Here is a 16,008-nt window from a genome sequence, read left to right on the forward strand (position 1 = left end):
AAGTCGCGGAGATGTTTGAGTATAAAAAAAAAGTTTGAGTTGAGTGCAGAGCAGAGCAAAATAAAAGCAGAGCAGAGTGGCGGTAGAGGAAAGACCATCGGATAGACCCGTAACGTTGTTCTGAAACCCATGACGGAGGCAGAGATATTAGTACGACCTAATTCATCCAAAGTGTGGGAGCAATGCACACTAAACTAAAGAGGGTACAATGTCTGGGGAAATTGTGGGGTGACCGTGTGCTCCTGTATTTTTGTACGCCCTTCGACTGGTTAGCTGCTGCAATTCCCACACAACAGAAGTGTAATAGTTAGCTAGCTCTACAATTTGCCGGGGCTAGGTCTGAATCTAGGAGCAAAACGCAGCACAGCTGCCAGCTGTAGGTATATGCAGGTAGCAACGCTAGTGCTAAATAAGTATTTAGCTGGTTGGCTCCATGACGCCAAACTTTCCTAGATTTTCAGCTACGGTACTAATGCTGAGGGGTCGCTGATATAGCTGTCTGTCTTACTAGAACGGCGTATCTATGCGTCGTTCCTAACGTGTGCTGACGTTGTGACGTTAGGCTAGCACTGAGGTCTCTTCTGCCACAAAAGGCACTTTTCAAAAACTTAATTTCAGCCTAAACCGTGCAACGGAACGTAAATCCCTATTTAAGGCTTCCGAAGGCTTGGCCCAATTTTTATCAGATTCATCGATTAATCGGGAAAAGAATCGACAGATTAATCGATTATTAAAATAATTGTTAGTTGCAGCCCTTCACCTTCCACCACAGACATTAAGTGTGTCTTTGTGTTCACATGAGCAGAAAGCGTGAAGAGTACTGCAGGCGAGGGAGGCCAGAGAGAGGCTAGCCTCTCCTGCTGCAGGCGAGGGAGGCCAGAGAGAGACTAGCCTCTCCTGCTGCAGGCGAGGGAGGCCAGAGAGAGGCTAGCCCTCTCTGCTGCAGGCGAGGGAGGCCAGAGAGAGGCTAGCCTCTCCTGCTGCAGGAGAGGGAGGCCAGAGAGAGGCTAGCCTCTCCTGCTGCAGGAGAGGGAGGCCAGAGAGAGGCTAGCCTCTCCTGCTGTAGGCGAGGGAGGCCAGAGGGAGGCTAGCCCTCTGCTGCAGGCGAGGGAGGCCAGAGGGAGGCTAGCCCTCTGCTGCAGGCGAGGGAGGCCAGAGAGAGGCTAGCCTCCTGCTGCAGGAGAGGGAGGCCAGAGAGAGGCTAGACCTCTCTGCTGTAGGCGAGGCCAGAGAGAGGCTAGCCTCTCCTGCTGTACGTGAAGCCAGAGAGGAATAGCCTTGTAGCTTTACTGACCCAGATCACAGCCAGGCCTCAGGCTGTCTGGAGGGTTGGGTACTGGAAGCATCTCTTCTTCCTGCCTGTCTGCTAGAATTCAGTTCTGAGATACTGATTCCTGTGATGTGTTTAGTTCAGTCATTGTATCAGAAGGCCTATGTTATTCTTTCAGAATCAGAATCAGAATGGGATTTATTCGCCATGACAGTTTGCACAGACAAGGAATTTGCTTTGGCAGGAAGGTGCATACAATAAACATATAGGGACCTAAATTTAAATATGTGGACTATCTATACTAAGGGTACATAAACTAGCAGTACTAAGTTGGATTAGAATTGAATTAAATATACAATAAAATAAAATATAAGTTGCCGTAAATTACAATATAATATTACAAAAAATAGAAATGTACAAGATACAATTTTGTAATGCAGTGTGTGTGTGTGTGTTTGTCAACCCGGTCTTCTGTGTGTGTTACTGTCTTGCTGTTCAGTTATATTATTAACTCAGTCACCTGGTTAATTCCAGGGTGCAGTTTGGTTCCAGAAGCTTGCAGCTAAGTCTGGACCACGCCAACTGCAAGCATCTGCTTTGAATTCAATCACACGCTTGAGTGTAACTGTGTGAGAGTGAATATTTGTGTGTGTGTGTGCGCAGTTAGTCTTGATCATATTAAAGCCAGCTAGGCTAGCTGTTGCAGTTATGAAACTGAAGCCATAAGAAACAATGATTGTAGTTTTCAGTTTGTGTTTCAGTTTCCTTTTATTCGCATTTAATAAAAAAAGTACAGCCCCTCCTCCCCTCCTCTCCACACCCCCTCCCCTCCTCTCCACACCCCCTCCCCTCCTCTCCACACCTCCTCCCCTCCTCTCCACACCTCCTCCCCTCCTCTCCACACCCCCTCCCCTCCTCTCCACACCTCCTCCCCTCCTCTCCACACTCCCTCCTCTCCACACCTCCTTCCCTCCTCTCCACACCTCCTTCCCTCCTCTCCACACCTCCTCCCCTCCTCTCCACACCCTCTCCACACCTCCTCTCCACACCTCCTCTCCACACCTCCTCTCCACACCCCCCCCTCTCCACACCTCCTCCCCTCCTCTCCACACCCCCTCCCTTCCTCTCCACACCTCCTCTCCACACCCCCCCTCTCCACACCTCCTCCCCTCCTCTCCACACCCCCTCCCCTCCTCTCCACACCCCCTCCCCTCCACACCTCCTCCTCTCCACACCCCCTCTCCTCCACACCCCCTCCCCTCCTCTCCACACCCCCTCCCCTCCACACCTCCTCCCCTCCTCTCCACACCCCCTCCTCTCCACACCTCCTCTCCCTCTCCTCTGGATCCTACAACTCAGTACTAGTGTGGATAAGTAATGACTGTATTTCCCTCCCTCTCCTACATGTCCCAGCTAGTGAGCAGTTAACCCCTGAGTGCCGAGGGTGTAATGTGTTTAGCAAGGCATTTCCTCAGAGCACAAACCAAGAGATGCACAAGACAAAGCACAACAAAGAGTCTTTGTTGTGCTTCCCGACTGCCCTGCTAGTTATCTCAGTTCAATACGACCCTGACAACACAGAGTCCCAGCAGGACAGCACAGGAGGGTTAGGAGGAAGAGATATGGAGACTGAGCAGGGTTAGGGTTAGGAGGTAGAGATATGGAGACTGAGCAGGGTTAGGGTTAGGAGGTAGAGATATGGAGACTAAGCAGGGTTAGGGTTAGGAGGAAGAGATATGGAGAGGTTAGTGTTAGGGTTAGGAGGAAGAGATATGGAGACTAAGCAGGGTTAGGGTTAGGAGGAAGAGATGTGGAGACTGAGTAGGGTTAGGAGGAAGAGATATGGAGACTAAGCAGGGTTAGGGTTAGGAGGTAGAGATATGGAGACTGAGCAGGGTTAGGGTTAGGAGGTAGAGATATGGAGACTAAGCAGGGTTAGGGTTAGGAGGTAGAGATATGGAGACTAAGCAGGGTTAGGGTTAGGAGGTAGAGATATGGAGACTGAGCAGGGTTAGGGTTAGGAGGTAGAGATATGGAGACTGAGCAGGGTTAGGGTTAGGAGGTAGAGATATGGAGACTAAGCAGGGTTAGGGTTAGGAGGTAGAGATATGGAGACTGAGCAGGGTTAGGGTTAGGAGGTAGAGATATGGAGACTAAGCAGGGTTAGGGTTAGGAGGTAGAGATATGGAGACTAAGCAGGGTTAGGGTTAGGAGGTAGAGATATGGAGACTAAGCAGGGTTAGGGTTAGGAGGTAGAGATATGGAGACTGAGCAGGGTTAGGAGGTAGAGATATGGAGAGGTTAATGTTAGGGTTAGGAGGAAGAGATATGGGAGTCAGATGGCTGAGTGGTGAGGGAGTCGGGCTAGGAATCTGAAGGTTGCCAGTTCGATTCCCAGCCATGCCAAATGACGTTGTGTCCTTGGGCAAGGCACTTCACCCTACTTGCTTCGGGGGGAATGTCCCTGTACTTACTGTAAGTCGCTCTGGATAAGAGCGTCTGCTAAATGACTAAATGTAAAATGTAAATATGGAGACTAAGCAGGGTTAGGGTTAGGAGGAAGATATATGGAGACTGAGCAGGGTTAGGGTGAGCAGGGGGTTTCTACTGAATGAGGAGACAGGACATGCACGCCTGAGTGTCACTTTCGCTGCTGCCCCCAGAGATAGCAGCAGGAGGTGTTGGTCTCTACCCTTATCAAGAGGGCACACTCTGTGTTGAGCACACTCTCTGTGTTGTGCACATTCTGTGTTGAGCACTCTCTCTGTGCTGTGCACACTCTGTGTTGTGCACTCTCTGTGTTGAGCACTGTCGTAGCGTAGCACATTTATATTTGTATTTATATTTTTATATCAATATATTGGGGGGGACATTTTGACCAGATTTGAATATTGGGGGGGATGTGTCCCCCCAAATATATATTATGATTACGGACTTGTTGTGCACACTCACTACACAGGGGGAGAGGGAGTAAGGTCTGGAGAGAGAGGGTGTGCGGTCTGGAGAGAGAGGTCTGGAGGCAGAGAGGTCTGGAGGCAGAGAGGTCTGGAGGCAGAGAGGTCTGGAGGCAGAGAGGTCTGGAGGCAGAGAGTTCTGGAGGCAGAGAGGTCTGGAGGCAGAGAGGTCTGGAGGCAGAGAGGTCTGGAGGCAGAGAGGTCTGGAGGCAGAGAGGTCTAGAGGGAGAGAGCTGTGAAGGGTTACTCTCTCTCCAGTCAACAGAAACAGAGACTCTCATCAAATACTTTTATTGGGGTGTTATCTTGGATAGATTGAGACTAAACTAAGTGTAGCAATCCTAACCCTAACCCTATCTCCTGTACAGAGCAGTCTTTGTCTGCAGGCTGACGGGGCTGTGCTGTACCTCTGTGGTCTGTTATCTTACCATCACTATGTAAATACCCACAGTCAACACAGATTGTGTGTGTGTGTTTATGTCCACCAATCCAATGTCTCCAAGGCGTGTGAATGTTCCTGCTGTGTCTAGGGCAGGGCGGGGCCTCTTGTCTTGTGGTTGGCTGCAGATGAGGACTGGAATAGCAGAGAGGTGCCAGTGTTGTGCTGGTTGTCCAGGGGAAACACCACATGCTCTAGTCCTGAACTGAGTCACTGAACAGGAGGGGTGCTGTCAGGGCTTGAGCTGGTAGGAAGACTGGGGAGATGCCTTTCCCTACAGATTGACTTCACTCAGTGCCGGCCCGGCAGGGTTAGGGTTAGTGCCGGCCCGGCACTGACTCCACTGACCCAGTTCTTCTCCAGGATCTGCTCTTAAAGCTGCTGTGATACAGATGTGGATCTGACTGAGTTTATTAGCCTAACCTTAGTTAGTTTCTCTCTGTTCAATGATGCTTCCCCTCCTCCCCCCCCCCCCCCCCCCCCCCCCCCCCCCCCTGTAGAGGTGGTGGTGGTGTACGAGTACGCGGCGCAGCATGAGGATGAGCTGACCCTGCGGCTGGGAGAGGTGATCAGGAGCGTGTGCAGGGTGGAGGAGGAGGGCTGGCTGGAGGGAGAGCTGAGCGGCAGGAGAGGACTCTTCCCCGACAACTTTGTAAAGGTGAGAACAGCAGACTCCTCTACCTGTCCAGGTGTGTCCAGGTGACAGTAGACCCTGGAGCATGAAAATAGTTGGCCCCCTCCTCCATCCTATCTCCTCTGTTTCTCACCTCTGTTTCTCTCCTCCCTCTCTCTCTCTCTCTCTCTCTCTCTCTCTCTCTCTCTCTCTCTCTCTCTCTCTCCCTCTCTCTCTCTCTCTCACTCTCACTCTCACTCTCACTCTGTCTCTCTCTCACTCTGTCTCACTATCTCTTACTATGTCACTATTGATCTCTCTTTCTCACTCTCTGTCTCTCTCTCACTCTCTCTCACTCTCTGTCCCTCTCATTCTCTCTCAATCTCTGTCTCTATATGTCTCTCACTCTTTGTCTCTCTCTTTCTCACTCCCTGTCTCTCTCTCTCACTCTCTGACTCTATATGTCTCTCTCTCACACTCTGTCCCTCTCACTCTGTCTCTCTCACTCTCACTCGCTGTCTCTCTCACTCTCAGTCTCTCTCTCACTCTCTCTCACTCTCTAGTTCCAGACTCTGTGCGTCGTCCTCTCTTTTCTCAGTAGCTCCTCCCTCTCTGTCAGTAGAGAGACCTGATGATGTCAGACCTCCTTTTTGGCTGTAATCCCAGGTTGTTAGATAGGTAATCCTCCAAGGAACCTGTTGTGAGATAGGTAATCCGCTAAAAAGCCCTGGACTAGCCACTATCTGGCTGAACTTTGCTCCCGGATGCAGTGTCTCTGCCTGTTCCCTCTCCACCTCAGTGAGTGAGAGAGTTCTTCTGGGGAAGCATGTCTGAGGATTCGGTAAGGATCTCAGTACGGCCCTGGAGAGGCAAGGCCTCGTAACGTGTGAATGTGTGTGCTGGGTTAGCAGCTGTGCTAGCATAGCTGTGTGTGCTGTGCTAGGTGCTAGCATAGGTGTGTGTGCTGTGCTAGGTGCTAGTATAGGTGTGTGTGCTGTGCTAGTATAGGTGTATGTTCTGTGCTAGCATAGGTGTGTGTGCTGTGCTAGGTGCTAGCATAGGTGTGTGTGCTGTGCTAGGTGCTAGCAGAGGTGTGTGCTGTGCTCAGTGCTAGCATAGGTGTGTTTGCTGTGCTAGGTGCTAGTATAGCTGTGTGTGTTGTGCTAGGTGCTAGCATAGCTGCGTGTGCTGTGCTAGGTGCTAGCATAGGTGTGTGTGCTGTGCTAGGTGCTAGCATAGGTGTGTGTGCTGTGCTAGGTGCTAGCATAGCTGTGTGTGCTGTGGAGGTGTTTACAAGGTTTCTCTGCTCTCAGCACTACCAGCTTCTCTTCTTAGCGTTTCTCTGGCAACTTCTTCATTTAATTTGATTGCCTGTGCTTATGTGAGGGAATTCAGGGAGTGCTACTTGAAATTGTGAATGTGTTGCATTTCTCTAGCATAGTGCTCTGGAATGGAGTGGGTGTGTCTACACAGCTGGTATAGGAGAGGGAGTGTGTGTGTCTACACAGCTGGTATATTAGAAGGAGTGGGTGTGTCTACACAGCTGGTATAGGAGAGGGAGTGGGCGTGGCTACACAGCTGGTATAGGAGAGGGAGTGGGCGTGGCTACACAGCTGGTATAGGAGAGGGAGTGGGTGTGTCTACACAGATGGTATAGGAGAGGGAGTGGGCGTGGCTACACAGCTGGTATAGGAGAGGGAGTGGGTGGGTCTACACAGATGGTATAGGAGAGGGAGTGGGCGTGGCTACACAGCTGGTATAGGAAGTGTGGGTGCGTACGAGGGTGTATGTAAAGGAGGGGAGTATAGGCCTCAGGGAAAATATGAAATATATTACCTCTGATGTTGAACTGGGACTAAATTATTACATTTAGAGGTCACAACTTGGTGTTTTATGTTGTTGGTGAAGGCAAGTAGGCATGTTGTCATGGAAATTAGAGGCAGAAAGTGAAGACTGTTCCTCACTTCACCTGATTGCAGTCAGTCACATTTACACATACACAGTTTGTAGTCAGGACAGCCATGGTAGTGTGTGTTGGACAGTGAGTCTGCCTAGCCCCGTCCAGGACTGATGACCAGGCTGACACGTTGGCTGAGTGTCGTCACAGGGGAGGTTGTTATGGAGTCTGCTGACCTCCTTCCGATCGTTCACCCAGGGATTGAAGATCTACTTTTACAACTTTGCGGTGGTAAATGGGAGCGCTGGTTTGGAGGACAACGTACAGGGCTTCATTTTACGCCTGAGTATCTTGTAGCTGTAGCTCGTATTTGAGAGATGTGAGAGATGTGAGAGATGTGAGAGATGTGAGAGATGTGAGAGATGTGAGAGATGTGAGAGATGTGAGAGAGAGATGTGAGAGAGAGATGTGAGAGAGAGATGTGAGAGAGAGAGAGAGAGAGAGAGAGAGAGAGAGAGAGAGAGTCTGCTGTCAGGTTGGTGGGGGAGGTGTGTTAGGAACTTATCGAGGTTCAGACCTATTAATAGCCTTAGCTTTGATTTTACCTAAATATTTTCGAAGAGGTAGGCTACAGGCGGTATGTTTTCCTTAATTTTTCGGAACTTTGTGTGTTATGTTGCTGACTGGAGATCAGTAGTATACATCTATATTTATTAATAAATCATATAATAATTGCATATTAAATCGCAATGGCGATATTAGTCTAAATAATCGCAATTTGCATATTTTCCGAAATCGTTCAGCCCTAGCCAGTAGTCTTATCACCTGGTCTAGTCGTGTGTGTGTAGATGTGTAAGTTAGTACTAATATACCCTCTGGGATGATTGGTAAGACTTCTTCTGTATCACTTTCTACTTTTTTCTGTTAAATCTTTTTCCTTCCCCTGACAAAACTGATGACACAGAAGAGATCTTGCTGTTAACTGTTTCAACCATGGATGTATTGTCTTTTTCCATGACCATGTCTATGGAGTCAGGAGCGATGTTGTGAGAGTGTGAGCCTCGATGATGTGCTCTTCTGTTCTGCAGGAGGTGAAGAGGGAGGAGGTGAAGGAGGAGGCTGTGCGCAGGGAGAAGAGTGGAGCAGGGAATGTGGCCAACCTGGTCCAGAGGATGAGCACTTATGGTCTTCCAGCTGGGGCCTTCCAGCCCAGCTCCCAACCACGCACGCCCCGCAAGAGTAAGGCTGTGTGTTTGTCATGTTTTGAAGTTGCTTTGGTTCCAGTTTCACCTGCGTGATGTCGGTTTGGGTTTCTGCCTGCCTGTCTTTCTTTCAGCCTGTCTGTCTTTTTGCCTGTGTTTCTGTCTGTCGGTCTGTGTGGAAGCGTTTGTGTCTCTCCAGGGCTCGACAATAACGATGGCCCGGGGCCAGTAAAAAGTAACGTCGGGACAGTTAAACTAGCAACTCACTGGCCCGATCGGGCCACTGCAAATTATTGATTGAAATTTTTTTTCGCATTGTGAAAGTTAAGGTAGTAGCCTTATGACCGACTGCTATCTGTTGTGGAATTTTCCTCACGTTACTCTGTCCTCTGTAACCGTCTACTGCACCTTTAAGGGCGCAGTGAGGTGTGGGGCGCTGCACCTTTAAGGGCGCAGTGAGGTGTGGGGCGCTGCACCTTTAAGGGCGCAGTGAGGTGTGGGACGCTGCACCTTTAAGGGCGCAGTGAGGTTACAAAAGGTTATGTCTTTGTAGGCCAACTTGTATAAACGACACACAGCTGTGTGCCAAAAGGGAGAAGTTTGCCGACCTCCCGTTTTACAGGAGCATTTGTGCGAGTGCAAATAACTATTGTGGCGTGACATATTGTCATTTCTATACAAAATGCTGGCTAATTGCACAGTAGTATGTGGCTGCTGTGAGCTGATACAGCTCTCGTTCTAGTTTCATCACAGTTGCGAGTAGTTGTAAAAAATACTTGCACGGTCTCAAAAAATGGTCGCAGTCTAGAGCCCTTCCCTCACACACTCAGGAAAGCCTTTATTCATTCAGACTTGATTAACTGGTCCCCCCCCCCTTCCTCCCTCCAGAGCCTAAGCAGCGTCAGTGCAGAGTTCTGTTTGAGTACGTTCCTCAGAACGAAGACGAGCTGGAGCTCAAAGTAGGAGACATCGTCGATGTCACAGAGGAGGTATGCTGCAACTACACTAATTCTACACGACCACACTAGTACTGCACTACAGAGAGAGAGAGAGAGAGAGAGAGAGAGAGAGATATGACTCCAGGTGTGTGGCCCAGGTGGAGGAGGGCTGGTGGAGTGGCTGTTCGGCTAGAGGGAAGTCTGGACTCTTTCCCTCCAACTTTGTCAAGGAGGTGGAGACGGGCGAGGACGGAGAGATGAACGACCTGACAGACGAGACGGGTGAGTCACCTCAGGGTCACAGAGAGGTCACCTCAGGGTCACAGAGAGGGGGTGGTGGGACGGGAGAATCCTCGCCCCACCTCCATCAGAGATACTGACTGTCTCTCCAACTTCAAGACAAGGCTAAAGACACACTTGTTCCAGGAGTACAACGGTACACTGGAGCACTTTCGAGGATCATGTTGTTTAATTGTAGTCTGTTTAACTACATGCTCTTCTGGTTCTACCCATTGGCACATATTCAAGTTCAAGTCTTTTATTGTCAGATGCACAGAACAACACAGTGTCAGACTGGGCACTGAAATTCTTAGGACAAAACAACGCAAAGCAACCTGGCATAACATAACATATAAGTAGACAGAACATAGATTACATCTATGATAAGCTCGAATATAGTAAACCTCCTAATATACAAATAATATACAATATTCAATACAGTATACTAAACCTCTGAATACACATAAAAACCTATACTAACCTAAGACAAGTACAATAGTGCAGTATTGCTGATAGTGCAACCAGTAGCTGAAATAACCTATACTAACCTTATACATTTTACATTTAGTCATTTAGCAGACGCTCTTATCCAGAGCGACTTACAGTAAGTACCCTACTTCCCCCGAGGCAAGAAGGGTGAAGTGTCTTGCCTAAGGACACAACGTCATTTTGCACGACCGGGAATCGAACCAACAACTTTCTGATTTAATAGCCCAACTCCCTAACCGCTCAGCAATCTATAACCTACTTATTTGCTGTTCACAATATATGCTTCATGTTTTGGCTACCCACAATGTTTGTGGGTCTTGTTGTTTATAATCATTGACCTATGCACTTTTTGTAAATCTCTTTCTTGTAAGTCACTTTGGATAAAAGTGTCTGCTAAATGAATAAATGTAAATGTTATTATATAGTTTTAACATGGGAAAGTACATTTTATGAGACGTTTAACACCCAATTCATGTATTTTTCCTTTGTTTACTGTCCACTGATAGCTTGATGGTATATTAACCCATTCTGTTGGTTGGAATGCAGTTTGGCATTGTTTGCCTGTGTTGTTTTGTTGCATCAAAACGAGTCTGAAAAAGTTGACTTGCAGATCCCCTGTTCTACTATATGGCTAGATTAGCTTCTCTGCTGTTTCTCTGGCGAGCTGTTACTAGGAAGCTGTTACTGGATATGAGCGTGTTGGCTCATGTTTGCTATGTGATTTAGGTTTTGTGTGGGTGTGTGCAGGCATGCATGTGTGCACACAGTAATGAGCTTGCAGTCCTGTGTATTCACACACCTTAAACATTTTCTCCCCGTCCCCTGTCCCCCACAGAAGGAGGTGGGAGGGAGACTCTTGCCCCCCCCACCTCCCCCCAGCCCCCCGGGGGGGAAGCCCAGCCTAAGAAGGTGCGGGGTGTGGGCTTTGGGGACATCTTCAGAGAAGGATCCGTCAAGCTGAAGGTCCGACTGCCCAGCGCCGACACAGACGAGAGGAAAGACAAGGTGGGACTGGGAGGGGGGGCAGGGGGCTAGGAGGAGGGGGGGCGGGGGCTAGGAGGGGGGGGGGGGCAGGGGGCTAGGAGGGAGGGAGGCAGGGGGCTAGGAGGGGGGGGGGGGGGCGGGTGCTAGGAGGGGGGGGGGGGCGGGGGCTAGGAGGGGGGGCGGGGGGGGCTAGGAGGGGGGGGGGGCGGGGGCTAGGAGGAGGGGCAGGGGGCTAGGAGGAGGGGCAGGGGGCTAGGAGGGGGGGCAGGGGGCTAGGAGGGGGGACTTTGCAAGGGAAGGAAATCCAGCTTCTCTTCTAAGGAAACAAAAGTCTTAGAATGCACTGTTGCATAGATAATTAGCAGGTGTTTGTTTTACTGTGACTGGAATGTTATTGAACTTGATTCTCAGTCACCAGCTTCCATCTGACTGTCTCTGAACCTCTCCTTTCTCCTCATCCCAGTCTCGCCTGCATAGCTTATTCTGCATCCCAGCCTCCACAGCCATATTTCCTCATAGCTGCCCCCTTGCCTAGCCTGTGTTCACCCTGACCCTGTCACCCCCTGACCCTGTCACCTCCTGACCCTGTCACCTCCTGACCCTGTCACCTCCTGACCCTGTCACCCCCTGACCCTGTCACCCCCTAACCCTGTCACCCCCTGACCCTGTCACCCCCTGACCCTGTCACCTCCTGACCCTGTCACCCCTTGACCCTGTCACCCCTTGACCCTGTCACCTCCTACCCCTGTCACCTCCTGACTTTGTCACCCCCTGACCCTGTCACCCCCTGACCCTGTCACCCCCTGACCCTGTCACTTCCTGACCCTGTCACCTCCTGACCCTGTCACCTCCTGACCCTGTCACCCCCTGACCCTGTCACCCCCTAACCCTGTCACCCCCTGACCCTGTCACCCCCTGACCCTGTCACCTCCTGACCCTGTCACCCCTTGACCCTGTCACCCCTTGACCCTGTCACCTCCTACCCCTGTCACCTCCTGACTTTGTCACCCCCTGACCCTGTCACCCCCTGACCCTGTCACCCCCTGACCCTGTCACCTCCTGACCCTGTCACCCCCTGACCCTGTCACCCCCTGACCCTGTCACCCCTTGACCCTGTCACTAAGGATGGGGATCGTAAATTTATATTGATATCGATACCATTTTCGAGACTGCTTAACAATACGAGTCTTTATCGATACCACTATCGATACATTTCTGGGGTGAGCTTGAGCTAACCACCATCTAAATGAATTAATTTGGCAAATGTTAAACATATAGCAGCACCCACACAACCCACACCACACTTTATGTAAACAAGATTACTGAACAACATTTATAACAATAACTTAAGTAAAACAGATGTCAAATAGAACAAGGGGAATGTGTTGCTCTCAGGAGGGGGCTGGATAAAAGGAGCACATATTGGCACAATGGACCCTGGCTCTGGCTAAATCTACAATTGTCCACTACAGATGTACTATCCACAACCTGGATGAGTAAATAGTATAAATGACTGTGATTGGTTGGTTGACAAAAAGTGACATTGACAAGCCGTCATTGTTCAAGACTATGAAAGGTTTAACACGTTTCAACCAAACCCAAACCTTCCTTTTCTCATCCCTATTTTGTTCTGTCTCTGTTATTGTTTAACGAGCTGCTTAAGCAGCCCACAGAGCCATGCTCCCGGTGACTATGTTTTGAATGATCAGCAGCGGGGCGGGGGAGGTTAGTCTTCACACACTGACTGTGCTCGTAAACTCGCGCACGCATCAAATTTAAGGGGCATAGGAGAGTGAAATAGTTGCACTGTAGAGCCCTGGCTCTTATTATTGAGGCTTATTATTGTCAACGATGGATAGCCTACTTTCTACGAAGTTGGGGTGCGCTGACTGCGCTCACCATGAAAACTTGGGTTGAGGAGGAGGATTGTCCGGCAGCTGGAGGCACCGTTGCTTCTCGAAGACAGTCAAATGCATTTTACCTTCATGCACAACGTTGAGGTGCTTATTCATTGCAGTAGTGCCCCGCCCCCTTACAAGAAATTATCTTCGAACATATATTACACGTCGCTTCGTCCTCATCTTTGGCATTATTAAAATGTAGACAAGCCTTGGACCGCTTAGTACGTTCAGCCATCGTAGCTAGCAACAAAATAAGAAATAAAGCAAAGTAGGGCGTGAGCCAATTAAATTCTTTTTTTAAGTTTAAAGGCAGTTCGCAGGCCATTCAATTGAATTTAGTAATTTTATTACACAATCGATGTACGTTTGTGCATCAGTGATTTGATTTAAATGACATAACTTCTCTCTCGAGACATAAGTTACATTATATTAGGAGTCAGGTGGAGGTAGAGTGGTTAGGGAAGCGGGCTAGTAATCTGAAAGTTGCCAGTTCGATTCCCCGGCCGTGCCAACTGACATTGTGTCCTTGGGCAAGGCACTTCACCCTACTTGCCTTGGGGGAGAATGTCCCTGTACTTACTGTGTCGCTCTGGATAAGAGCGTCTGCTAAATGACTAAATGTAATGTAAATATTAGCCTACATAGTCTCGATAGCGGTATCGATAAGCTCGGACCTTTTGATCTTCGGGTTTTGAGAAATTTGGAACCGGGTCCTTAAAGAACCGGGTATCGATCCCCATCCCTACCTGTCACCTCCTCTGCTAGTCCACTCCTGATGTCTCATTGGCTGAGAACAACCAGGGCGGTCCAGCGTGCCATCCAATCACGTCAGTAAAACCATCTATGTTCCGCTTCATTTTAGCCAATCCCATCATTACCATCCGCTGCAAAGCCCACCCACTCAGCCAGCCAGAGAGATGACGGGGACAGCAGAGCTAAAGGTGAGAGGTCACCAACGCTGCCTGCCTCGGATGTTATCCATTCAGTGGATGCTGTCATCCAGCAATGTCTAAACAGCACATAGACACTGTGTCTGACTGCCTTGCTCCATGTTGAGACTGTTCTGTATCTGAGATTGCTCAGGGCTCAGAGTAACAAGCATTTGATGTGATTGTTGTAAACGTCGACCATGTTGGTGACAGTGTTCATCTTCTGCAGTGAGAGAGCTCTGCAAGGCCACCTTCGCCTTTGAGGCCACCAATGACGACGAGCTTACGCTGGTGGAGGGAGACATCATCCACATCCTCAGCAAGGTGAGACTCCTCCTCAATGTGAGGCTCCTCCTCCTCAAGGTGAGGCTCCTCCTCATCTTCAAGGTGAGGCTCCTCCTCATCTTCAAGGTGAGGCTCCTCCTCATCTTCAAGGTGAGGCTCCTCCTCATCTTCAAGGTGAGGATCCTACTCAAGGTGAGGCTCCTCATCTTCAAGGTGAGGCTCCTCATCTTCAAGGTGAGGCTCCTCCTCTTCAAGGTGAGGCTCCTCCTCTTCAAGGTGAGGCTCCTCATCTTCAAGGTGAGGCTCATCCTCAAGGTGAGGCTCATCCTCAAGGTGAGACATCCTCAAGGTGAGACTGGGGGAGGAGACATCATCCACAGCCAGGTTCTCTTATAGCAACAAGGAGCCTCAAGTTACAAATGATGACACATTAACTATGAGAGACGTTTAATGTTTAAATCCATTTAACTCATGAACACATGAAGTGTCCTGGTGGCCAGTGTGCTGTAAGGCTGTTCACTGGGCCAGCAAACCCCAACCCTACTGTCAGGCAGTCCGTGTTCACTGGGCCAGCAAACCCCAACCCTACTGTCAGGCAGTCCGTGTTCACTGGGCCAGCAAACCCCAACCCTACTGTCAGGCAGTCCGTGTTCACTGGGCCAGCAAACCCCAACCCTACTGTCAGGCAGTCCGTGTTCACTGGGCCAGCAAACCCCAACCCTACTGTCAGGCAGTCCGTGTTCACTGGGCCAGCAAACCCCAACCCTACTGTCAGGCAGTCCGTGTTCACTGGGCCAGCAAACCCCAACCCTACTGTCAGGCAGTCCGTGTTCACTGGGCCAGCAAACCCCAACCCTACTGTCAGGCAGTCCGTGTTCACTGGGCCAGCAAACCCCAACCCTACTGTCAGGCAGTCCGTGTTCACTGGGCCAGCAAACCCCAACCCTTCTGTCAGGCAGTCCGTGTTCACTGGGCCAGCAAACCCCAACCCTACTGTCAGGCAGTCCGTGTTCACTGGGCCAGCAAACCCCAACCCTACTGTCAGGCAGTCCGTGTTCACTGGGCCAGCAAACCCCAACCCTGCTGTCAGGCAGTCCGTGTTCACAGCATCCAGTCACCCCGTCAGGGATGTTTCATAAACAGTACCCCAAGGTTTCATAAACTAGGTGCTTAATGATCATCACTCTGAAGCTGACACTTGGCTCTGGGCCCCTAGTGGGAGCCAGCCCCTCGGGGGTAGACTGGGTTTCAGAGCGTGAGATGGGAAATGTTTTGCTGCCATCTATTGGTCATGAAGTAGTTTGACTTCAATCTGCTGTTATCACTGCGGTTATCACTCTGCGGTTATCACTCTGCGGTTATCAATCTGCCTGGTGAAACCACTGTGGAAGTAGTTGAAGTACATTTTCCTTGTTTGAAACTATATACAGTACCATTTTGATACCAGTTTCTTGTGTGTCAGCTGTGATATGTGCTGCTGATGCTGCTGCTGTTGTCAGGACTGATGATGATGATAATGATGATGATGTTGCCAGGATACCGGGGAGCCAGGCTGGTGGAGAGGAGAAATCGGGGGGAAGGAGGGTGTGTTCCCCGACAATTTTGTGGCCTTATTGTCCGACGCGGAGAAAGAGGTACGATTTCAACAACCACCAGTGTGTCTCTAGAGAAGGTTCCAGAACACAGATCTACCGTATCGGGTAAAAAAAAAAAAAACCTATAAGCCTCACCACCTTGTGGTGGTGAGGCTTATAGCGCGTTTTTATAACAAAAAAACAGTAGAAACACTTTTTTGGTGGATGCTTTTTAAATATGAGTTAATTCCCGG

The 16,008-nt window shown here is 49.8% G+C and overlaps 1 protein-coding gene across 4 annotated transcripts in view; it reads left to right on the plus strand.

Annotated features, from left to right (window-relative positions):
• cd2ap (CD2-associated protein) overlaps positions 1-16,008 on the plus strand; it is a 36,754-nt gene that overhangs the window by 2,526 nt on the left and 18,220 nt on the right. For 3 of the 4 annotated variants that reach the window (XR_010876999.1, XM_067240996.1, XM_067240995.1), the window contains exons 2-9: positions 5,164-5,321; positions 8,262-8,412; positions 9,264-9,364; positions 9,472-9,595; positions 10,917-11,086; positions 13,829-13,907; positions 14,125-14,219; positions 15,716-15,814. Coding sequence is in view for 3 of the 4 variants with exons in the window: in XM_067240996.1 (XP_067097097.1) it covers positions 5,164-5,321; positions 8,262-8,412; positions 9,264-9,364; positions 9,472-9,595; positions 10,917-11,086; positions 13,829-13,907; positions 14,125-14,219; positions 15,716-15,814 (977 nt within the window). In the remaining variant the exon portion in view is untranslated. The remainder of the gene's footprint in view (positions 1-5,163; positions 5,322-8,261; positions 8,413-9,263; positions 9,365-9,471; positions 9,596-10,916; positions 11,087-13,828; positions 13,908-14,124; positions 14,220-15,715; positions 15,815-16,008) is intronic. The other variant, XM_067240997.1, reaches the window with a different exon arrangement.

Source organism: Osmerus mordax, chromosome 8, assembly GCF_038355195.1.
Source record: "Osmerus mordax isolate fOsmMor3 chromosome 8, fOsmMor3.pri, whole genome shotgun sequence".
Lineage (NCBI taxonomy): Eukaryota > Metazoa > Chordata > Actinopteri > Osmeriformes > Osmeridae > Osmerus > Osmerus mordax.